The sequence below is a fragment of the Hypanus sabinus genome, unplaced genomic scaffold, assembly GCF_030144855.1.
Source record: "Hypanus sabinus isolate sHypSab1 unplaced genomic scaffold, sHypSab1.hap1 scaffold_398, whole genome shotgun sequence".
In the NCBI taxonomy this organism is placed as follows: domain Eukaryota; kingdom Metazoa; phylum Chordata; class Chondrichthyes; order Myliobatiformes; family Dasyatidae; genus Hypanus; species Hypanus sabinus.
In genome coordinates this window covers 291806-315126 of record NW_026781283.1, presented here as the reverse complement: position 1 = coordinate 315126, position 23321 = coordinate 291806, and the positions used below count along the sequence as shown (strand labels likewise).

The 23321-nt window shown below is 55.0% G+C and overlaps 2 protein-coding genes across 2 annotated transcripts in view; both read left to right on the top strand.

Annotated features, from left to right (window-relative positions):
* The window catches only part of usf2 (upstream transcription factor 2, c-fos interacting), a gene marked incomplete at its 5' end in the record, with an annotated part of 108958 nt that extends 107773 nt beyond the window's left edge, over positions 1–1185 (top strand). The window contains 2 exons of the mRNA XM_059961131.1: positions 261–389; positions 755–1185. Coding sequence (XP_059817114.1) covers positions 261–389; positions 755–844 — 219 coding nt within the window. The remainder of the gene's footprint in view (positions 1–260; positions 390–754) is intronic.
* A 269-nt stretch (positions 1186–1454) lies between these two features.
* LOC132388744 (uncharacterized) lies at positions 1455–6827 on the top strand. The gene is made up of 3 exons (XM_059961130.1): positions 1455–1484; positions 3758–4882; positions 6606–6827. Exons 1-3 carry the CDS (start codon positions 1455–1457, stop codon positions 6825–6827), a joined length of 1377 nt encoding a protein of 458 aa, XP_059817113.1.
* Positions 6828–23321: the final 16494 nt, after the last annotated feature.

Below are 23321 nucleotides of genomic sequence, written 5' to 3'. Positions count from 1 at the left end.
GAGGGAGTTTCACTCTGTGCCTGACCCCGGGAGTGTGTGATGGGACGGTGTGGAGGGAGATTCACTCTGTGTCTGACCCCGGGAGTGTGTGATGGGACGGTGTGGAGGGAGATTCACTCTGTGTCTGACCCTGGGAGTGTGTGATGGGACGGTGTGGAGGGAGATTCACTCTGTCTCTGACCCTGGGAGTGTGTGATGGGACGGTGTGGAGGGAGATTCACCCTGTGAGGAAGGTAACCGTGCCTGTTCTTCGACCGCAGAGTAAAGGAGGGATCCTCTCGAAAGCATGCGACTACATCCGGGAACTACGACAGACCAACCAGCGCATGCAGGAGAGCTTCAAGGAGACGGAGCGGTTGCAGCTTGACAACGACATGTTACGGCAGCAGGTGAGATGCTGTTGGCACCGCACCCTCCCCTCAAGTACAGCCCCGTGGCGTCGCACATCTCCCAAACTCGGAACCCTGCTGTGATGCTGATGTCTGGGCGCTGTGGCTCTTTTCCCCGGGGCTCATCGCGACGACGTATGCTGTGGGCGGGGTACAATGAAGGTGGGCCACAGACACCCTACCCAATCGAACAATCTCCATACGCAACACCGAGCCTCCTGTTCACTGTCTGTGCAGGACAACGCAGGACATAGCTGGGGAGGGTGCACCCAACCACCACAGTGGGTGTGTATGGCTGACAGCTGATAATGAATCCTGTTCTCCCTCCCCCTGCCCCACTCTGCCCTCTCCCCTCTCCTCCGCAGATCGATGAGTTGAAGAATGAGAACACGCTCCTCCGTGCCCAGCTACAGCAACATGGGATCGAGTTGGTGACTGAGGTTCCTCAGCAGTAGAACGGATCCCCCTATCTCCCTCCCCGACCCCAGCTCCCAGACAGATCTCGGTTTTATTCTTTTCTTTCACCTCCCGGGAACCTTGCTCCACGTCATTTGCTGTTTTTGTAGTTTCCAGTATACAGGCTGAGCAGCATCAAGAGGCAGTTCTGAGTGAACGGGTAGGCAGGGGTGGGGCGTATGTCTGCGCGTGTGTGCGTGCGTGCGTGTGTGTGTGTATGAGAGTGAGAGAGGAAGGGTGGAAAGATTAAATTTAAGGACTTGTGTATATTTAGTACGAATAATGCGAATGTTATATACTCAATAAACTGAGACAGCCAATGGTTGTGCTCTTTATTGCCGCCCCTTTTCTGCATTGGCCAATGAATGCGTCCCATCTTCTGGAGTCTGACGGTTGCCCCTCAGCCAATCCAATGCTGCAGGAAGTCAGCATCTTTGGAAGTGAATAAATAGTGGATGTTTGAGGCAAGAGCAATCCTGATGGCCGGGGACTATTTTATGGGGTCAACTGTGTTGCCCACAGTGGAATCTATGCCAATTGGCAAACAAGCACATTAGATCACTGGGTTCCCTCCCACCCCACCCAGCCCTAACACTGCCATTGGCTCCAATGCCCAAGTACAGCCAATGGAAGCCCAGGGTAAGCAGTCACCTGCTTCTCACAAGTGACCAATCGTTGAAGGTTTCTGGTTCTCACAGGTGACCAATGGTTGAAGGGTTCTGGTTCTCACAAGTGACCAATGGTTGAAGGGTTCTGGTTCTCACAAGTGACCAATGGTTGAGGGGTTCTGGTTCTCACAAGTGACCAATTGTTGAGGGGTTCTGGTTCTCACAGGTGACCAATGGTTGAAGGGTTCTGGTTCTCACAAGTGACCAATGGTTGAAGGGTTCTGATTCTCACAAGTGACCAATGGTTGAAGGGTTCTGGTTCTCACAGGTGACCAATGGTTGAAGGGTTCTGGTTCTCACAGGTGACCAATGGTTGAAGGGTTCTGGTTCTCACAGGTGACCAATGGTTGAAGGGTTCTGGTTCTCACAAGTGACCAATGGTTGAAGGGTTCTGGTTCTCACAGGTGACCAATGGTTGAAGGGTTCTGGTTCTCACAGGTGACCAATGGTTGAAGGGTTCTGGTTCTCACAGGTGACCAATGGTTGAAGGGTTCTGGTTCTCACAGGTGACCAATCATTGAAGGTTTCTGGTTCTCACAGGTGACCAATGGTTGAAGGGTTCTGGTTCTCACAAGTGACCAATCGTTGAAGGGTTCTGGTTCTCACAAGTGACCAATGGTTGAAGGGTTCTGGTTCTCACAGGTGACCAATCGTTGAAGGTTTCTGGTTCTCACAGGTGACCAATCGTTGAAGGTTTCTGGTTCTCACAGGTGACCAATCATTGAAGGTTTCTGCTTCTCACAAGTGACCAATCATTGAAGGTTTCTGCTTCTCACAAGTGACCAATCATTGAAGGTTTCTGCTTCTCACAAGTGACCAATCGTTGAAGGTTTCTGGTTCTCACAGGTGACCAATCATTGAAGGTTTCTGGTTCTCACAGGTGACCAATCATTGAAGGTTTCTGGTTCTCACAGGTGACCAATCATTGAAGGTTTCTGCTTCTCACAAGTGACCAATCGTTGAAGGTTTCTGGTTCTCACAGGTGACCAATCATTGAAGGTTTCTGGTTCTCACAAGTGACCAATCGTTGAAGGTTTCTGGTTCTCACAAGTGACCAATCGTTGAAGGTTTCTGGTTCTCACAAGTGACCAATCGTTGAAGGTTTCTGGTTCTCACAAGTGACCAATTGTTGAAGGTTTCTGGTTCTCACAGGTGACCAATCATTGAAGGTTTCTGGTTCTCACAGGTGACCAATCATTGAAGGTTTCTGGTTCTCACAGGTGACCAATCATTGAAGGTTTCTGCTTCTCACAAGTGACCAATCGTTGAAGGTTTCTGGTTCTCACAGGTGACCAATCATTGAAGGTTTCTGGTTCTCACAAGTGACCAATCGTTGAAGGTTTCTGGTTCTCACAAGTGACCAATCGTTGAAGGTTTCTGGTTCTCACAAGTGACCAATCGTTGAAGGTTTCTGGTTCTCACAAGTGACCAATCGTTGAAGGTTTCTGGTTCTCACAGGTGACCAATCATTGAAGGTTTCTGGTTCTCACACTGAGGGTCTCCCTGTCAACACCAGACGTCATTACTGGGCCCTTTCTTCTGGATTTCCACGTGGACTGTGGGGTTGTCTGTCAAAGCCCAGAGTCACGGACGGGTACGCAGGACATAAAGATAACCAGTTTACCAAACTGAGTACGTGCAGACCATATGACATTGGGTCCCCGTCCCTCGCCTCAGTCCCTCCCCGTCCCTCGCCTCAGAACGACCCTGTCCCTCGCCTAAGTCACCCATCCCTCGCCTCAGTCCCACCCCGTCCCTCACCTCAGTCCCTCTCCGTCCCTCACCTCAGTCCCACCCCGTCCCTCGCCTCAGTCCCACCCCATCCCTCGCCTCAGTCCCTCCCCATCCCTTGCCTCAGTCCCTCCCCATCCCCCACCTCAGTCCCACCCCATCCCTCAGTCCCTGCCCATCCCCCACCTCAGTCCCTCCCCATCCCTCACCTCAGTCCCTCTCCGTCCCTCACCTCAGTCCCACCCCGTCCCTCGCCTCAGTCCCTCTCCGTCCCTCACCTCAGTCCCACCCCGTCCCTCACCTCAGTCCCACCCCATCCCTCGCCTCAGTCCCTCCCCATCCCCCACCTCAGTCCCTCCCCATCCCTCGCCTCAGTCCTTCCCCATCCCCCACCTCAGTCCCACCCCATCCCTCACCTCGGTCCCACCCCGTCCCTCGCCTCAGTCCCTCTCCGGCCCTCACCTCAGTCCCACCCCGTCCCTCACCTCAGTCCCACCCCGTCCCTCGCCTCAGTCCCACCCCGTCCCTCGCCTCAGTCCCTCTCCGTCCCTCGCCTCAGTCCCTCTCCGTCCCTCACCTCAGTCCCACCCCGTCCCTCACCTCAGTCACCCTATCCGTCACCTCTGTCCCTCGCCTCAGTCCCACCCCATCCCTCGCCTCAGTCACCCTGTCCGTTGCCTCAGTCCCTCCCCATCCCTCGCCTGTCCCACTCTGTCCCTCGCCCTATCCGTCACCTCCGTCCCTCGCCTCAGTCCCTCCCCGTCTCGCCTCACTCCCTCCCCATCCCTCGCCTCAGTCCCACCCCATCCCTCGCCTCAGTCCCACCCCGTCCCTCGCCTCAGTCCCACCCCCTCGCCTCAGTCCCTCTCCGTCCCTCACCTCAGTCCCTCTCCGTCCCTCACCTCAGTCACCCTGTCCGTTGCCTCAGTCCCTCCCCATCCCTCGCCTCAGTCACCCTGTCCGTTGCCTCAGTCCCTCCCCATCCCTCGCCTGTCCCACTCTGTCCCTCGCCCTATCCGTCACCTCCATCCCTCGCCTCAGTCCCTCCCCGTCTCGCCTCAGTCCCACCCCATCCCTCGCCTCAGTCCCACCCCATCCCTCGCCTCAGTCCCACCCTGTCCCTCGCCTCAGTCCCTCTCCGTCCCTCACCTCAGTCCCACCCTGTCCCTCGCCTCAGTCCCTCTCCGTCCCTCGCCTCAGTCCCACCCCATCCCTCACCTCAGTCCCACCCCGTCCCTCACCTCAGTCCCTCTCCGTCCCTCACCTCAGTCCCTCTCCGTCCCTCACCTCAGTCACCCTATCCGTCACCTCCGTCCGTTGCCTCAGTCCCTCCCCGTCTTGCCTCAGTCCCTCCCTATCCCTCGCCTCAGTCCCACCCCGTCCCTCGCCTCAGTCCCTCCCCATCCCTCACCTCCGTCCCACCCCGTCCCTCACCTGTCCCTCCCCATCCCTCGCCTCAGTCCCTCCCCATCCCTCGCCTCAGTCCCTCCTTGTCCCTCACCCCATTCCCTCCCCGTCCCTCGCTCCAGTCCCTCCCCGTCTCTTGCCTCAGTCCCACCCCGTCCCTCACCTCAGTCACCCCATCCGTCGCCTCCATCCCTCACCTGTCCATCCCGATCCCTCACCTCCGTCCCACCCGTCCCTCACCTGTCCCTCCCCGTCCCTCGCCTCAGTCCCTCCTTGTCCCTCACCCCATTCCCTCCCCGTCCCTCGCTCCAGTCCCTCCCCGTCTCTTGCCTCAGTCCCACCCCGTCCCTCACCTCAGTCACCCCATCCGTCGCCTCCGTCCCTCACCTCAGTCCCACCCCGTCCCTAACCTCAGTCACCCCATCCGTCGCGTCCGTCCCTCCCCATCCCTCAGTCCCTCCCCATCCCCCACCTCAGTCCCACCCCATCCCTCACCTCAGTCCCACCCCATCCCCCACCTCAGTCCCACCCCATCCCTCACCTCAGTCCCACCCCGTCCCTCGCCTCAGTCCCTCCCCATCCCTCGCCTGTCCCACTCTGTCCCTCGCCTCAGTCACCCTATCCGTCACCTCTGTCCGTCGCCTCAGTCCCTCCCCGTCTTGCCTCAGTCCCTCCCTATCCCTCGCTCAGTCCCTCCCTATCCCTCGCCTCAGTCCCTCCCTATCCCTCACCTCAGTCCCACCCCGTCCCTCACCTCAGTCACCCCATCCGTCGCCTCAGTCCCTCCCCGTCTTGCCTCAGTCCCTCCCTATCCCTCGCCTCAGTCCCTCCCTATCCCTCACCTCAGTCCCACCCCGTCCCTCACCTCAGTCACCCATCCGTCACCTCCGTCCCTCACCTCAGTCACCCCATCCGTCGCATCCGTCCCTCACCTCAGTCCCACCCCGTCCCTCACCTCAGTCACCATGTCCCTCTACCAGACTCCCATTTCCACTATCCATGATCTCTCTCTCCATCTCCGTCATCTTCCACCTTTCATCCACTTCATCTGCACCCCTCCACCTTCCTTCCCGTCACTTCCTGCCTGCTCCCCCAAGCTCTCTCCTTTCCTCTCTCCTTCATTCTACCCATTCATTCATAGCCTCCGACCCTTCACTCCACTGTCACCTCATTTCCTACTTCCCTTTGCCTCTCCCTTCACTATCTCTTCATCAATTCCTTCCCCTTCCTTCTACCTCAAACTCCCTCAACTTATTTTCCCCTTTTTTCTGCCATTCTCTCATTTCATTCAACTCCTTTCTCTAACTTCCATCTTATGCTTCCTCCCATCCTTCATCTCATTCCTTCCATCCCTCTGTCTCTCCATCATCTTCCCCTGTCCTGTCATCTTGTTCCCCCTTCCCTCTATGACTTTCTCTTCCCTCCACCTCTCCCTCATCTCCTTCCCCTTCACTCTACCTCTCCATCATCTCCTTTCCCCTTCACTCTACCTCTCCGTCACCTTCCCTCCACCTCTCCCTCATCTCCTTCTCCTTCCAACTACCTCTCCCTCATCTTCCCCTTCCCTCCACCTCTCCCTCATCTCCTTTCCCCTTCAATCTACCTCTCTGTCACCTTCCCTCCACCTCTCCCTCACCTCCTTCTCCTTCCAACTACCTCTCCCTCATCTTCCCCTTCCCTCCACCTCTCCCTCATCTCCTTTCCCCTTCAATCTACCTCTCCCTCACCTTCCCTCCACCTCTCCCTCACCTCCTTCTCCTTCCAACTACCTCTCTGTCATCTCCTTTCCCTTCACTCTACCTCTCCCTCACCTTCCCTCCACCTCTCCCTCATCTCCTTCCCCTTCCCACCACCTCTCCGTCATCCCCTTCACTCTACCTCTCCCTCACCTTCTTCCCCTTCCCTATATCTATTGTCATCTATGTTCTCCTTCACTCTGCCTCCATCATCTCAGTTCTCTTCCTCCTCCCTTCGGTCATCTCTTTACACCCTTCCATCTTCCTCTCCGAGTACCGTCTGGGCGGTGGGAACGTTTGTGCGGATGAATTGTCCTGACGTGCACATGAAGGGCTGGAAATGGATGGAGAGTGGGAGAGAATGCGGGGAGGTGAGGCAAGGGCGGTGGGTCATTTGGGAGCCTCTGGCCGTGCCGTTCCACGAGCTTACTGCAACCTGACTGCTGTGAAGTCAAAGCGGTTGGCTGAGTGGAGTCGTGTGGAAGTTGCCGCTGCCCGGTGAGATTCCCCAGACAACAAGATGAAGCACTGCGTGGTGTCTCCACAACTGAGGGAGCTGACCGGGATCCTGCCACCTCTGGACCCGCCTCGGCACTGTCAGCAGGTTCTGCGTGAGAAGTAGATTCTGCCCATCTGGGGATCGACAAGACCAAGGGGTTGCTCAGAGATCAGTTCTACTGGCCCCGGAAGAAGCCGGAGGTTGAAGAGTACTGCGAGTCATGAGCTTGATGTATACGGAAGAAATCCCTGCCTACGAGGGCCAGTCCGTCATCCCAGAGTGCGGGGCCCTTGTATCCGGTGTGTATGCATTTCCTGTCAATAGAGCCTGATGACAGCAACACGACAAATATCTGATTAGAACCATGGGACCATAGAACACTGCAGCTCAGGAAACAGGCCATTCGGTCCGTCTAGTCCTGCACCCAGCCCATAACCCTCCAGACCTCTCCCATCCATGTATCTATCCAATTTGTTCTTAAAACTTGCAAGTGAGCCCACATTTACCACATCAGATGGCAGCTTGTTCCACACTCCCACCACTCTCTGCGTGGAGTTGTTCCCCTAAACCTTTCCCCTTTCACCCTAAAGCCATGCCCTCTCGTCTTTATCTCTCCTAATCTAAGTGGAAAGAGCCTACTCGCATTTACTCTGTCTATACCCCTCATAATTTTGTAAACCTCTATCAAATCCCCCCTCATTCTTCTGCAAGAAATAAAGTCCTAACCTGTTCATTCTTTCCTTGTAACTCAACTTCTGAATACCCGGCAACATCCTAGTAAATCTTCTCTGCACTCTTTCAATCTTACTGATATCCTTCCTATAGTTAGGTGACCAGAACTGCAGACGATATTACTCGGACCGCTGCATCAGACCATCGTGACCAAGGATCAGAGGGCATCCACCGTGGCCAAAGTGTTTTGGGAGAAGTATTCCAAAGCCTCAGAGATCAGCCAAAAGAGCAGGTGGAGTCAATGTATTGGACACCTGGCCACTGCTTGTATTATCTGATGTTTGGGCGCAAAGCAAGGTTGTCTGTTGACTGGCGAGGAAGATCTACATCGAGGAGAGAGCCGAAAATAGGCTTATGAACTAGGCAAGGTCTCAGCTACCAAGCAAAATCAAGGAAATAGGAGGTTTGATCAAAAGCTTAGGTTCTCCCATGTCGCACTGGGGGGGGGGCAGAATGTGGTGCCTGTCCCTTGGTAAAATAAGTCACTGTCTTTTACACCTGCATCAGAGGTCCTGATGTCACAAAATTTCTGTGAGAAATTGTGTTAATCATGAAGGGGTGATACATTATCTCTAAGTCATGAGGACACGACGATATAGGGGTCTTTAATGATGGGTGGCCGTTCTTTTGAGTTGTCACCAGTTGAAGATGCCCTCACTGCTGTGGAGGCCAGCGTCCAATATGAAGCTGACTAAGTTTACAACCTCGCACAGCTTTTCCTGATTCTGTGCAGTGGTGCCTCCATGATGCAACCTGTTAGAATGCTCTCTCTGGTCATCTGTAGAAATCTGCCAGAGTCTTTGGTGACGTGCCATGTCTCTTCAAACTCCGAATGAAATATAGCCACTGTTATGCCTTCTTTGTAATTGCACCAATGTATTGGCCCCAGGATAGATCCATAGAGATGCTGACACTCGGGTCTTGTACAACTGTAACGTGACATTCCAGCTGCTGTACCCAGAGCCGATGTGCCTTCACCACCATCCTGTCCACCAATGCCACTTCATACACCTCACCTTCCTGCCTCTTCTCATTGTTCTTTCTGTCCCAGTTGTTCATCCCTACCTGCCTCTATCATCCATCTGCCCCTGTCCCTAAACTTCATCTATCTCCTCATCTGGCTCCTCCTCACATGGTTCCCCCTGTCACCTACCAAGAAGCTCCCTTCTTGCCTCACCCCTTTTTATAGCGACACTCTGTCCTGTCACCTGCTCTCAGTCTGAAGGGTCAACCACCCCTTGCTCTCCGCCTGCTGCTCGAGCTCCTCCACTGCCATTGACTTGGGGGCCTCCTCAGACATTGCTGAGATGTCAGATCCCATTTGGACCCCCAGTGAAGGAGGACCAGCCTGGTCCGGCCCGGGAGACAGTCCAGGAGAGATTCCGGGAGTTGCTTTGAGTGGTGTTGAACAGCAACCTTGCACACAGCATCGATAGGACCAAGGAACTGACAGTTGACCTGGGGCAGGGGAAGTCAGGAGCCGCACACCAGTCACTATCGAGGGGTCAGCATCTCTACGGATCGATCCTCGGCCAACATATTGACGCAATCATGAAGAAGGCACAACAGTAGCCCGCTCCACAAGAGGAGATTTACCACAGATTGCAGCAAATTTCTACAGATCTACTGTACCGTGGAGAGCATTCTGACAGGCTGGTACGGAGGGGCCACCACAAGGGATCAGAAAAAGTTGTAAACTCAGTTGTGGGCACGAGCCTCCCCAGCATCAAGGACACCTCTGAAGGCTATGGCTTGGAAAGGACCCTCGCCACCCAGTGTGGGCCCTTTTCTCATTGCCACCCCCAACATTTTAAGAACAGCTTCTTACCCAGATTTCTGAATGGACACTGATCCCATGTACATGATCTCTCTTTTTGGTCTGTTTATTTAGTATACTGTAATTTCTGGTGAGTCTTATGTCTTGTACCGCACTGACGTCACAACATATGCCAGTGATGATAATTTGACCCTGATTCTAAAGGACAAGGGGTGACCTCACTGACCGGGAGAAGTTTCCCCGGAGCAGGAGTGGCAACAGAGTTACAGGATCGTTGGGGAAGGGGTTTTAGAGACCGCTCACAGAGGGGAGGGGCACCTGAACAGTGGGGAATGAAAGATTTATGTTCAACTGCAGGAGGCAGATTGTGGAATTGTATCTAAGTCTTTTTGGTGTTGAAAGTTTGTCAAATAAAGTTGATGAACAGGGCGCAGTGGCCACTCCGGGGATGAATATCTGTTATCTGTAAGTAGGGGCCGTGCACAATCCTGATTTGATGGAGACGGACGTGAGAAACACGGAGGAACATCTGGTGAAACTTCTGAAATGCCCGTTTCGCTGCCGCTGCTACTGTGCGATCGGAAAATCTCCAGAGAACAAGGCCCCGAATCCTCGGCTTTGCCTGTTGCTTGGCGGCCGGAGCCGGGGTCGAAGCCCTCGGCAGTGATGGTGCTCTGTGTCGGAGGGCTGGTCAGAGGCCCGAAGTTTTCGGACTGACTCATGGTTAGCCATGATCGGGTGCTTCCAGGGTGCTGCATCGGCAAGTTTGCGGTGCTGGAGGTTCACGGCAGGAAGAGTTTTTCTTCTTTCTACTGTCTGCGTGAGATGATGGGCTGTCGGGGACTTTGAGACTTTCATTTACCGTGTCCATGGTCTGCTCTTTATCAAATTACGGTATTGCTATGCACTGGTGTAACTATATGTTATAATTCTGAGTCTTGTCTGTTAGTCTTGGTCTGTCTTGTGTTTTTGTGATATACTGGAGGAACATTGTATCATTTATTAATTCATGCATTACTAAATGACAATAAACAAAGACTGAGTGTCCTCACTATCTAATATAATTTAAAGTGTTGTGTAAGGTTCTGGTTGCACTGTTAAGTGAAAGATTTTACTAGAGATTTACCGTGAGGTTGCCAAGATGAGTTACAGGGAGAAGTTACCTACACCAGGTTACCAACATACGCCAGGGTACATACATACACCAGTCACCGGTCAGTCAGTGTGGATATGGTGGGTCACTGAGTCACCGGTCAGTCACTGTGGATACGGTGGGTCACTGAGTCACCGGTCAGTCAGTGTGGATATGGTGGGTCACTGAGTCACCGGTCAGTCAGTGTGGATACGATGGGTCACTGAGTCACCGGTCAGTGTGGATACGGTGGGTCACTGAGTCACCGGTCAGTGTGGATACAATGGGTCACTGAGTCACCGGTCAGTGTGGATACGGTGGGTCACTGAGTCACCGGTCAGTCAGTGTGGATACGGTGGGTCACTGATTCACCGGTCAGTCAGTGTGGATACGATGGGTCACTGAGTCACCGGTCAGTCAGTGTGGATACGATAGGTCACTGAGTCACCGGTCAGTCAGTGTGGATACGGTGGGTCACTGAGTCACCAGTCGGTCAGTGTGGATACGATGGGTCACTGATTCACCGGTCAGTCAGTGTGGATACGATGGGTCACTGAGTCACCGGTCAGTGTGGATACGGTGGGTCACTGAGTCACCGGTCAGTCAGTGTGGATATGGTGGGTCACTGAGTCACCGGTCAGTCAGTGTGGATACGATGGGTCACTGAGTCACCGGTCAGTCAGTGTGGATACGATGGGTCACTGAGTCACCGGTCAGTCAGTGTGGATACAATGGGTCACTGAGTCACCGGTCAGTGTGGATACGATGGGTCACTGAGTCACCGGTCAGTCAGTGTGGATACGATGTGTCACTGAGTCACCGGTCAGTCAGTGTGGATACGATGGGTCACTGAGTCACCGGTCAGTCAGTGTGGATACGATGGGTCACTGAGTCACCGGTCAGTGTGGATACGGTGGGTCACTGAGTCACCGGTCAGTGTGGATACAATGGGTCACTGAGTCACCGGTCAGTGTGGATATGATGGGTCACTGAGTCACCGGTCAGTGTGGATACGATGGGTCACTGAGTCACCGGTCAGTCAGTGTGGATACGATGGGTCACTGAGTCACCGGTCAGTCAGTGTGGATACAATGGGTCACTGAGTCACCGGTCAGTCAGTGTGGATACAATGGGTCACTGAGTCACCGGTCAGTCAGTGTGGATACAATGGGTCACTGAGTCACTGGTCAGTGTGGATACGGTGGGTCACTGAGTCACCGGTCAGTCAGTGTGGATACGGTGGGTCACTGAGTCACCGGTCAGTCAGTGTGGATACGATGGGTCACTGAGTCACCGGTCAGTCAGTGTGGATACGATGGGTCACTGAGTCACCGGTCAGTCAGTGTGGATACGATGGGTCACTGAGTCACCGGTCAGTCAGTGTGGATACGGTGGGTCACTGAGTCACCGGTCAGTGTGGATACGGTGGGTCACTGAGTCACCGGTCAGTGTGGATACGGTGGGTCACTGAGTCACCAGTCAGTCAGTGTGGATACGGTGGGTCACTGAGTCACCGGTCAGTCAGTGTGGATACGATAGGTCACTGAGTCACCGGTCAGTGTGGATACGGTGGGTCACTGAGTCACTGGTCAGTCAGTGTGGATACAGTGGGTCACTGAGTCACCGGTCAGTCAGTGTGGATACGATGGGTCACTGAGTCACTGGTCAGTCAGTGTGGATACAATGGGTCACTGAGTCACCGGTCAGTGTGGATACGGTGGGTCACTGAGTCACCGGTCAGTCAGTGTGGATACGATGGGTCACTGATTCACCGGTCAGTCAGTGTGGATACGATGGGTCACTGAGTCACCGGTCAGTCAGTGTGGATACGGTGGGTCACTGAGTCACCGGTCAGTCAGTGTGGATACGATGGGTCACTGAGTCACCGGTCAGTGTGGATACGGTGAGTCACTGAGTCACCGGTCAGTCAGTGTGGATACGATAGGTCACTGAGTCACCGGTCAGTCAGTGTGGATACGGTGGGTCACTGAGTCACCGGTCAGTCAGTGTGGATACGATGGGTCACTGAGTCACCGGTCAGTCAGTGTGGATACGATGGGTCACTGAGTCACGGTCAGTCAGTGTGGATACGGTGGGTCACTGAGTCACCGGTCAGTGTGGATACGGTGGGTCACTGAGTCACCGGTCAGTGTGGATACGGTGGGTCACTGAGTCACCGGTCAGTCAGTGTGGATACGATAGGTCACTGAGTCACCGGTCAGTGTGGATACGGTGGGTCACTGAGTCACCGGTCAGTCAGTGTGGATACGATGTGTCACTGAGTCACCGGTCAGTCAGTGTGGATACAATGGGTCACTGAGTCACCGGTCAGTCAGTGTGGATACGATGGGTCACTGAGTCACCGGTCAGTCAGTGTGGATACAATGGGTCACTAAGTCACCGGTCAGTGTGGATACGGTGGGTCACTGAGTCACCGGTCAGTCAGTGTGGATACGATGGGTCACTGAGTCACCGGTCAGTCAGTGTGGATACAATGGGTCACTGAGTCACCGGTCAGTCAGTGTGGATACAATGGGTCACTGAGTCACCGGTCAGTCAGTGTGGATACAATGGGTCACTGAGTCACTGGTCAGTGTGGATACGGTGGGTCACTGAGTCACCGGTCAGTCAGTGTGGATACGGTGGGTCACTGAGTCACCGGTCAGTCAGTGTGGATACGATGGGTCACTGAGTCACCGGTCAGTCAGTGTGGATACGATGGGTCACTGAGTCACCGGTCAGTCAGTGTGGATACGATGGGTCACTGAGTCACCGGTCAGTCAGTGTGGATACGGTGGGTCACTGAGTCACCGGTCAGTGTGGATACGGTGGGTCACTGAGTCACCGGTCAGTGTGGATACGGTGGGTCACTGAGTCACCAGTCAGTCAGTGTGGATACGGTGGGTCACTGAGTCACCGGTCAGTCAGTGTGGATACGATAGGTCACTGAGTCACCGGTCAGTGTGGATACAGTGGGTCACTGAGTCACCGGTCAGTCAGTGTGGATACGATGGGTCACTGAGTCACTGGTCAGTCAGTGTGGATACAATGGGTCACTGAGTCACCGGTCAGTGTGGATACGGTGGGTCTCTGAGTCACCGGTCAGTCAGTGTGGATACGGTGGGTCACTGAGTCACCGGTCAGTGTGGATACGGTGGGTCACTGAGTCACCGGTCAGTGTGGATACGGTGGGTCACTGAGTCACCGGTCAGTCAGTGTGGATACGGTGGGTCACTGAGTCACCAGTCAGTCAGTGTGGATACAATGGGTCACTGAGTCACCGGTCAGTGTGGATACGGTGGGTCACTGAGTCACCGGTCAGTCAGTGTGGATACGGTGGGTCACTGAGTCACCGGGCAGTCAGTGTGGATACGGTGGGTCACTGAGTCACCGGTCAGTCAGTGTGGATACGATGGGTCACTGAGTCACCGGTCAGTCAGTGTGGATACGATGGGTCACTGAGTCACTGGTCAGTCAGTGTGGATACGATGGGTCACTGAGTCACCGGTCAGTGTGGATACGATGGGTCACTGAGTCACCGGTCAGTCAGTGTGGATACGATGGGTCACTGAGTCACCGGTCAGTCAGTGTGGATACGATGGGTCACTGAGTCACCGGTCAGTCAGTGTGGATACGATGGGTCACTGAGTCACCGGTCAGTCAGTGTGGATACGATAGGTCACTGAGTCACCGGTCAGTCAGTGTGGATACGGTGGGTCACTGAGTCACCGGTCAGTCAGTGTGGATACGATGGGTCACTGAGTCACCGGTCAGTCAGTGTGGATACGATGGGTCACTGAGTCACGGTCAGTCAGTGTGGATACGGTGGGTCACTGAGTCACCGGTCAGTGTGGATACGGTGGGTCACTGAGTCACCGGTCAGTGTGGATACGGTGGGTCACTGAGTCACCGGTCAGTCAGTGTGGATACGATAGGTCACTGAGTCACCGGTCAGTGTGGATACGGTGGGTCACTGAGTCACCGGTCAGTCAGTGTGGATACGATGTGTCACTGAGTCACCGGTCAGTCAGTGTGGATACAATGGGTCACTGAGTCACCGGTCAGTCAGTGTGGATACGATGGGTCACTGAGTCACCGGTCAGTCAGTGTGGATACAATGGGTCACTAAGTCACCGGTCAGTGTGGATACGGTGGGTCACTGAGTCACCGGTCAGTCAGTGTGGATACGATGGGTCACTGAGTCACCGGTCAGTCAGTGTGGATACAATGGGTCACTGAGTCACCGGTCAGTCAGTGTGGATACAATGGGTCACTGAGTCACCGGTCAGTCAGTGTGGATACAATGGGTCACTGAGTCACTGGTCAGTGTGGATACGGTGGGTCACTGAGTCACCGGTCAGTCAGTGTGGATACGGTGGGTCACTGAGTCACCGGTCAGTCAGTGTGGATACGATGGGTCACTGAGTCACCGGTCAGTCAGTGTGGATACGATGGGTCACTGAGTCACCGGTCAGTCAGTGTGGATACGATGGGTCACTGAGTCACCGGTCAGTCAGTGTGGATACGGTGGGTCACTGAGTCACCGGTCAGTGTGGATACGGTGGGTCACTGAGTCACCGGTCAGTGTGGATACGGTGGGTCACTGAGTCACCAGTCAGTCAGTGTGGATACGGTGGGTCACTGAGTCACCGGTCAGTCAGTGTGGATACGATAGGTCACTGAGTCACCGGTCAGTGTGGATACAGTGGGTCACTGAGTCACCGGTCAGTCAGTGTGGATACGATGGGTCACTGAGTCACTGGTCAGTCAGTGTGGATACAATGGGTCACTGAGTCACCGGTCAGTGTGGATACGGTGGGTCTCTGAGTCACCGGTCAGTCAGTGTGGATACGGTGGGTCACTGAGTCACCGGTCAGTGTGGATACGGTGGGTCACTGAGTCACCGGTCAGTGTGGATACGGTGGGTCACTGAGTCACCGGTCAGTCAGTGTGGATACGGTGGGTCACTGAGTCACCAGTCAGTCAGTGTGGATACAATGGGTCACTGAGTCACCGGTCAGTGTGGATACGGTGGGTCACTGAGTCACCGGTCAGTCAGTGTGGATACGGTGGGTCACTGAGTCACCGGGCAGTCAGTGTGGATACGGTGGGTCACTGAGTCACCGGTCAGTCAGTGTGGATACGATGGGTCACTGAGTCACCGGTCAGTCAGTGTGGATACGATGGGTCACTGAGTCACTGGTCAGTCAGTGTGGATACGATGGGTCACTGAGTCACCGGTCAGTGTGGATACGATGGGTCACTGAGTCACCGGTCAGTCAGTGTGGATACGATGGGTCACTGAGTCACCGGTCAGTCAGTGTGGATACGATGGGTCACTGAGTCACCGGTCAGTCAGTGTGGATACGATGGGTCACTGAGTCACCGGTCAGTCAGTGTGGATACGATAGGTCACTGAGTCACCGGTCAGTCAGTGTGGATACGGTGGGTCACTGAGTCACCAGTCGGTCAGTGTGGATACGATGGGTCACTGATTCACCGGTCAGTCAGTGTGGATACGATGGGTCACTGAGTCACCGGTCAGTGTGGATACGATGGGTCACTGAGTCACCGGTCAGTGTGGATACGGTGGGTCACTGAGTCACCGGTCAGTCAGTGTGGATACGATAGGTCACTGAGTCACCGGTCAGTCAGTGTGGATACGGTGGGTCACTGAGTCACCGGTCAGTCAGTGTGGATACAATGGGTCACTGAGTCACCGGTCAGTCAGTGTGGATACGATGGGTCACTGAGTCACTGGTCAGTCAGTGTGGATACGATGGGTCACTGAGTCACCGGTCAGTCAGTGTGGATACGATGGGTCACTGAGTCACCGGTCAGTCAGTGTGGATACGATGGGTCACTGAGTCACCGGTCAGTCAGTGTGGATACAATGGGTCACTGAGTCACCGGTCAGTGTGGATACGATGGGTCACTGAGTCACCGGTCAGTCAGTGTGGATACGATGTGTCACTGAGTCACCGGTCAGTCAGTGTGGATACGATGGGTCACTGAGTCACCGGTCAGTCAGTGTGGATACGATGGGTCACTGAGTCACCGGTCAGTGTGGATACGGTGGGTCACTGAGTCACCGGTCAGTGTGGATACAATGGGTCACTGAGTCACCGGTCAGTGTGGATATGATGGGTCACTGAGTCACCGGTCAGTGTGGATACGATGGGTCACTGAGTCACCGGTCAGTCAGTGTGGATACGATGGGTCACTGAGTCACCGGTCAGTCAGTGTGGATACAATGGGTCACTGAGTCACCGGTCAGTCAGTGTGGATACAATGGGTCACTGAGTCACCGGTCAGTCAGTGTGGATACAATGGGTCACTGAGTCACTGGTCAGTGTGGATACGGTGGGTCACTGAGTCACCGGTCAGTCAGTGTGGATACGGTGGGTCACTGAGTCACCGGTCAGTCAGTGTGGATACGATGGGTCACTGAGTCACCGGTCAGTCAGTGTGGATACGATGGGTCACTGAGTCACCGGTCAGTCAGTGTGGATACGATGGGTCACTGAGTCACCGGTCAGTCAGTGTGGATACGGTGGGTCACTGAGTCACCGGTCAGTGTGGATACGGTGGGTCACTGAGTCACCGGTCAGTGTGGATACGGTGGGTCACTGAGTCACCAGTCAGTCAGTGTGGATACGGTGGGTCACTGAGTCACCGGTCAGTCAGTGTGGATACGATAGGTCACTGAGTCACCGGTCAGTGTGGATACGGTGGGTCACTGAGTCACTGGTCAGTCAGTGTGGATACAGTGGGTCACTGAGTCACCGGTCAGTCAGTGTGGATACGATGGGTCACTGAGTCACTGGTCAGTCAGTGTGGATACAATGGGTCACTGAGTCACCGGTCAGTGTGGATACGGTGGGTCACTGAGTCACCGGTCAGTCAGTGTGGATACGATGGGTCACTGATTCACCGGTCAGTCAGTGTGGATACGATGGGTCACTGAGTCACCGGTCAGTCAGTGTGGATACGGTGGGTCACTGAGTCACCGGTCAGTCAGTGTGGATACGATGGGTCACTGAGTCACCGGTCAGTGTGGATACGGTGGGTCACTGAGTCACCGGTCAGTCAGTGTGGATACGATAGGTCACTGAGTCACCGGTCAGTCAGTGTGGATACGGTGGGTCACTGAGTCACCGGTCAGTCAGTGTGGATACAATGGGTCACTGAGTCACCGGTCAGTCAGTGTGGATACGATGGGTCACTGAGTCACGGTCAGTCAGTGTGGATACGGTGGGTCACTGAGTCACCGGTCAGTGTGGATACGGTGGGTCACTGAGTCACCGGTCAGTGTGGATACGGTGGGTCACTGAGTCACCGGTCAGTCAGTGTGGATACGATAGGTCACTGAGTCACCGGTCAGTGTGGATACGGTGGGTCACTGAGTCACCGGTCAGTCAGTGTGGATACGATGTGTCACTGAGTCACCGGTCAGTCAGTGTGGATACAATGGGTCACTGAGTCACCGGTCAGTCAGTGTGGATACGATGGGTCACTGAGTCACCGGTCAGTCAGTGTGGATACAATGGGTCACTAAGTCACCGGTCAGTGTGGATACGGTGGGTCACTGAGTCACCGGTCAGTCAGTGTGGATATGATGGGTCACTGATTCACCGGTCAGTCAGTGTGGATACGATGGGTCACTGAGTCACCGGTCAGTCAGTGTGGATACGGTGGGTCACTGAGTCACCGGTCAGTCAGTGTGGATACGATGGGTCACTGAGTCACCGGTCAGTCAGTGTGGATACGATGGGTCACTGAGTCACCGGTCAGTCAGTGTGGATACGATGGGTCACTGAGTCACCGGTCAGTCAGTGTGGATACGGTGGGTCACTGAGTCACCGGTCAGTGTGGATACGGTGGGTCACTGAGTCACCGGTCAGTGTGGATACGGTGGGTCACTGAGTCACCAGTCAGTCAGTGTGGATACGGTGGGTCACTGAGTCACCGGTCAGTCAGTGTGGATACGATAGGTCACTGAGTCACCGGTCAGTGTGGATACAGTGGGTCACTGAGTCACCGGTCAGTCAGTGTGGATACGATGGGTCACTGAGTCACTGGTCAGTCAGTGTGGATACAATGGGTCACTGAGTCACCGGTCAGTGTGGATACGGTGGGTCACTGAGTCACCGGTCAGTCAGTGTGGATACGATGGGTCACTGATTCACCGGTCAGTCAGTGTGGATACGATGGGTCACTGAGTCACCGGTCAGTAAGTGTGGATACGGTGGGTCACTGAGTCACCGGTCAGTCAGTGTGGATACGATGGGTCACTGAGTCACCGGTCAGTGTGGATACGGTGGGTCACTGAGTCACCGGTCAGTCAGTGTGGATACGATAGGTCACTGAGTCACCGGTCAGTCAGTGTGGATACGGTGGGTCACTGAGTCACCGGTCAGTCAGTGTGGATACGGTGGGTCACTGAGTCACCGGTCAGTGTGGATACGGTGGGTCACTGAGACACCGGTCAGTCAGTGTGGATACGGTGGGTCACTGAGTCACCGGTCAGTCAGTGTGGATACGGTGGGTCACTGAGTCACCGGTCAGTGTGGATACGGTGGGTCACTGAGTCACCGGTCAGTGTGGATACGGTGGGTCACTGAGTCACCAGTCAGTCAGTGTGGATACAATGGGTCACTGAGTCACCGGTCAGTGTGGATACGGTGGGTCACTGAGTCACCGGTCAGTCAGTGTGGATATGATGGGTCACTGATTCACCGGTCAGTCAGTGTGGATACGATGGGTCACTGAGTCACCGGTCAGTCAGTGTGGATACGGTGGGTCACTGAGTCACCGGTCAGTGTGGATACAGTGGGTCACTGAGTCACTGGTCAGTGTGGATACGGTGGGTCACTGAGTCACCGGTCAGTCAGTGTGGATACGGTGGGTCACTGAGTCACCGGTCAGTCAGTGTGGATACGATGGGTCACTGAGTCACCGGTCAGTCAGTGTGGATACGATGGGTCACTGAGTCACCGGTCAGTCAGTGTGGATACGATGGGTCACTGAGTCACCGGTCAGTCAGTGTGGATACGGTGGGTCACTGAGTCACCGGTCAGTGTGGATACGGTGGGTCACTGAGTCACCGGTCAGTGTGGATACGGTGGGTCACTGAGTCACCAGTCAGTCAGTGTGGATACGGTGGGTCACTGAGTCACCGGTCAGTCAGTGTGGATACGATAGGTCACTGAGTCACCGGTCAGTGTGGATACAGTGGGTCACTGAGTCACCGGTCAGTCAGTGTGGATACGGTGGGTCACTGAGTCACCGGTCAGTGTGGATACGGTGGGTCACTGAGACACCGGTCAGTCAGTGTGGATACGGTGGGTCACTGAGTCACCGGTCAGTCAGTGTGGATACGGTGGGTCACTGAGTCACCGGTCAGTGTGGATACGGTGGGTCACTGAGTCACCGGTCAGTGTGGATACGGTGGGTCACTGAGTCACCAGTCAGTCAGTGTGGATACAATGGGTCACTGAGTCACCGGTCAGTGTGGATACGGTGGGTCACTGAGTCACCGGTCAGTCAGTGTGGATATGATGGGTCACTTATCCACCGGTCAGTCAGTGTGGATACGATGGGTCACTGAGTCACCGGTCAGTCAGTGTGGATACGGTGGGTCACTGAGTCACCGGTCAGTGTGGATACAGTGGGTCACTGAGTCACTGGTCAGTGTGGATACGGTGGGTCACTGAGTCACCGGTCAGTCAGTGTGGATACGGTGGGTCACTGAGTCACCGGTCAGTCAGTGTGGATACGATGGGTCACTGAGTCACCGGTCAGTCAGTGTGGATACGATGGGTCACTGAGTCACCGGTCAGTCAGTGTGGATACGGTGGGTCACTGAGTCACCGGTCAGTGTGGATACGGTGGGTCACTGAGTCACCGGTCAGTGTGGATACGGTGGGTCACTGAGTCACCAGTCAGTCAGTGTGGATACGGTGGGTCACTGAGTCACCGGTCAGTCAGTGTGGATACGATAGGTCACTGAGTCACCGGTCAGTGTGGATACAGTGGGTCACTGAGTCACCGGTCAGTCAGTGTGGATACGATGGGTCACTGAGTCACTGGTCAGTCAGTGTGGATACAATGGGTCACTGAGTCACCGGTCAGTGTGGATACGGTGGGTCACTGAGTCACCGGTCAGTCAGTGTGGATACGATGGGTCACTGATTCACCGGTCAGTCAGTGTGGATACGATGGGTCACTGAGTCACCGGTCAGTAAGTGTGGATACGGTGGGTCACTGAGTCACCGGTCAGTCAGTGTGGATACGATGGGTCACTGAGTCACCGGTCAGTGTGGATACGGTGGGTCACTGAGTCACCGGTCAGTCAGTGTGGATACGATAGGTCACTGAGTCACCGGTCAGTCAGTGTGGATACGGTGGGTCACTGAGTCACCGGTCAGTCAGTGTGGATACGGTGGGTCACTGAGTCACCGGTCAGTGTGGATACGGTGGGTCACTGAGACACCGGTCAGTCAGTGTGGATACGGTGGGTCACTGAGTCACCGGTCAGTCAGTGTGGATACGGTGGGTCACTGAGTCACCGGTCAGTGTGGATACGGTGGGTCACTGAGTCACCGGTCAGTGTGGATACGGTGGGTCACTGAGTCACCAGTCAGTCAGTGTGGATACAATGGGTCACTGAGTCACCGGTCAGTGTGGATACGGTGGGTCACTGAGTCACCGGTCAGTCAGTGTGGATACGGTGGGTCACTGAGTCACCGGGCAGTCAGTGTGGATACGGTGGGTCACTGAGTCACCGGTCAGTCAGTGTGGATACGATGGGTCACTGAGTCACCGGTCAGTCAGTGTGGATACGATGGGTCACTGAGTCACCGGTCAGTCAGTGTGGATACGATGGGTCACTGAGTCACAGGTCAGTCAGTGTGGATACGATGGGTCACTGAGTCACCGGTCAGTCAGTGTGGATACGATGGGTCACAGAGTCACCGGTCAGTGTGGATACGGTGGGTCACTGATTCACCGGTCAGTCAGTGTGGATACGATGGGTCACTGAGTCACCGGTCAGTCAGTGTGGATACGATGGGTCACTGAGTCACCGGTCAGTGTGGATACGGTGGGTCACTGAGTCACCGGTCAGTGTGGATACAATGGGTCACTGAGTCACCGGTCAGTGTGGATACGATGGGTCACTGAGTCACCGGTCAGTCAGTGTGGATACGGTGGGTCACTGAGTCACCGGTCAGTCAGTGTGGATACGATGGGTCACTGAGTCACCGGTCAGTCAGTGTGGATACAATGGGTCACTGAGTCACCGGTCAGTGTGGATACAATGGGTCACTGAGTCACCGGTCAGTCAGTGTGGATACGGTGAGTCACTGAGTCACCGGTCAGTCAGTGTGGATACGATGGGTCACTGAGTCACCGGTCAGTCAGTGTGGATACGATGGGTCACTGAGTCACCGGTCAGTCAGTGTGGATACGGTGGGTCACTGAGTCACCGGTCAGTCAGTGTGGATACGATGGGTCACTGAGTCACCGGTCAGTCAGTGTGGATACGATGGGTCACTGAGTCACCGGTCAGTCAGTGTGGATACGGTGGGTCACTGAGTCACCGGTCAGTGTGGATACGGTGGGTCACTGAGTCACCGGTCAGTCAGTGTGGATACGGTGGGTCACTGAGTCACCGGTCAGTCAGTGTGGATACGGTGGGTCACTGAGTCACCGGTCAGTCAGTGTGGATACGATGGGTCACTGAGTCACCGATCAGTGTGGATACGATGGGTCACTGAGTCACCGATCAGTGTGGATACGATGGGTCACTGAGTCACCAGTCAGTGTGGATATGGTGGGTCACTGAGTCACCGGTCAGTCAGTGTGGATACGATGGGTCACTGAGTCACCGGTCAGTCAGTGTGGATACGATGGGTCACTGAGTCACTGGTCAGTCAGTGTGGATACGATGGGTCACTGAGTCACCGGTCAGTCAGTGTGGATACGATGGGTCACTGAGTCACCGGTCAGTCAGTGTGGATACGATGGGTCACTGAGTCACCGGTCCGTGTGGATACGGTGGGTCACTGATTCACCGGTCAGTCAGTGTGGATACGATGGGTCACTGAGTCACCGGTCAGTCAGTGTGGATACGATGGGTCACTGAGTCACCGGTCAGTGTGGATACGGTGGGTCACTGAGTCACCGGTCAGTGTGGATACAATGGGTCACTGAGTCACCGGTCAGTGTGGATACGATGGGTCACTGAGTCACCGGTCAGTGTGGATACGATGGGTCACTGAGTCACCGGTCAGTCAGTGTGGATATGGTGGGTCACTGAGTCACTGGTCAGTCAGTGTGGATACGATGGGTCTCTGAGTCACCGGTCAGTCAGTGTGGATACGATGGGTCACTGAGTCACCGGTCAGTCAGTGTGGATACGGTGGGTCACTGAGTCACCGGTCAGTCAGTGTGGATACGGTGGGTCACTGAGTCACCGGTCAGTGTGGATACGATGGGTCACTGAGTCACCGGTCAGAGTGGATACGATGGGTCACTGAGTCACCGGTCAGTCAGTGTGGATACAATGGGTCACTGAGTCACCGGTCAGTGTGGATACGATGGGTCACTGAGTCACCGGTCAGTCAGTGTGGATACGGTGGGTCACTGAGTCACCGGTCAGTCAGTGTGGATACGGTGGGTCACTGAGTCACCGGTCAGTCAGTGTGGATACGGTGGGTCACTGAGTCACCGGTCAGTCAGTGTGGATACGGTGGGTCACTGAGTCACCGGTCAGTCAGTGTGGATACAGT

Coding starts and splice junctions, on each gene's coding strand:
- LOC132388744 (XM_059961130.1), top strand. CDS start 1,455: ATGCCCAAGTACAGCCAATGGAAGCCCAGG. Junction 1,485..3,757: donor ACAGCCAATGGAAGCCCAGG/GTAAGCAGTCAC, acceptor CCCTCGCCTCAG/TCCCACCCCGTCCCTCGCCT. Junction 4,883..6,605: donor CCCTCACCTCCGTCCCACCC/GTCCCTCACCTG, acceptor CCATCATCTCAG/TTCTCTTCCTCCTCCCTTCG.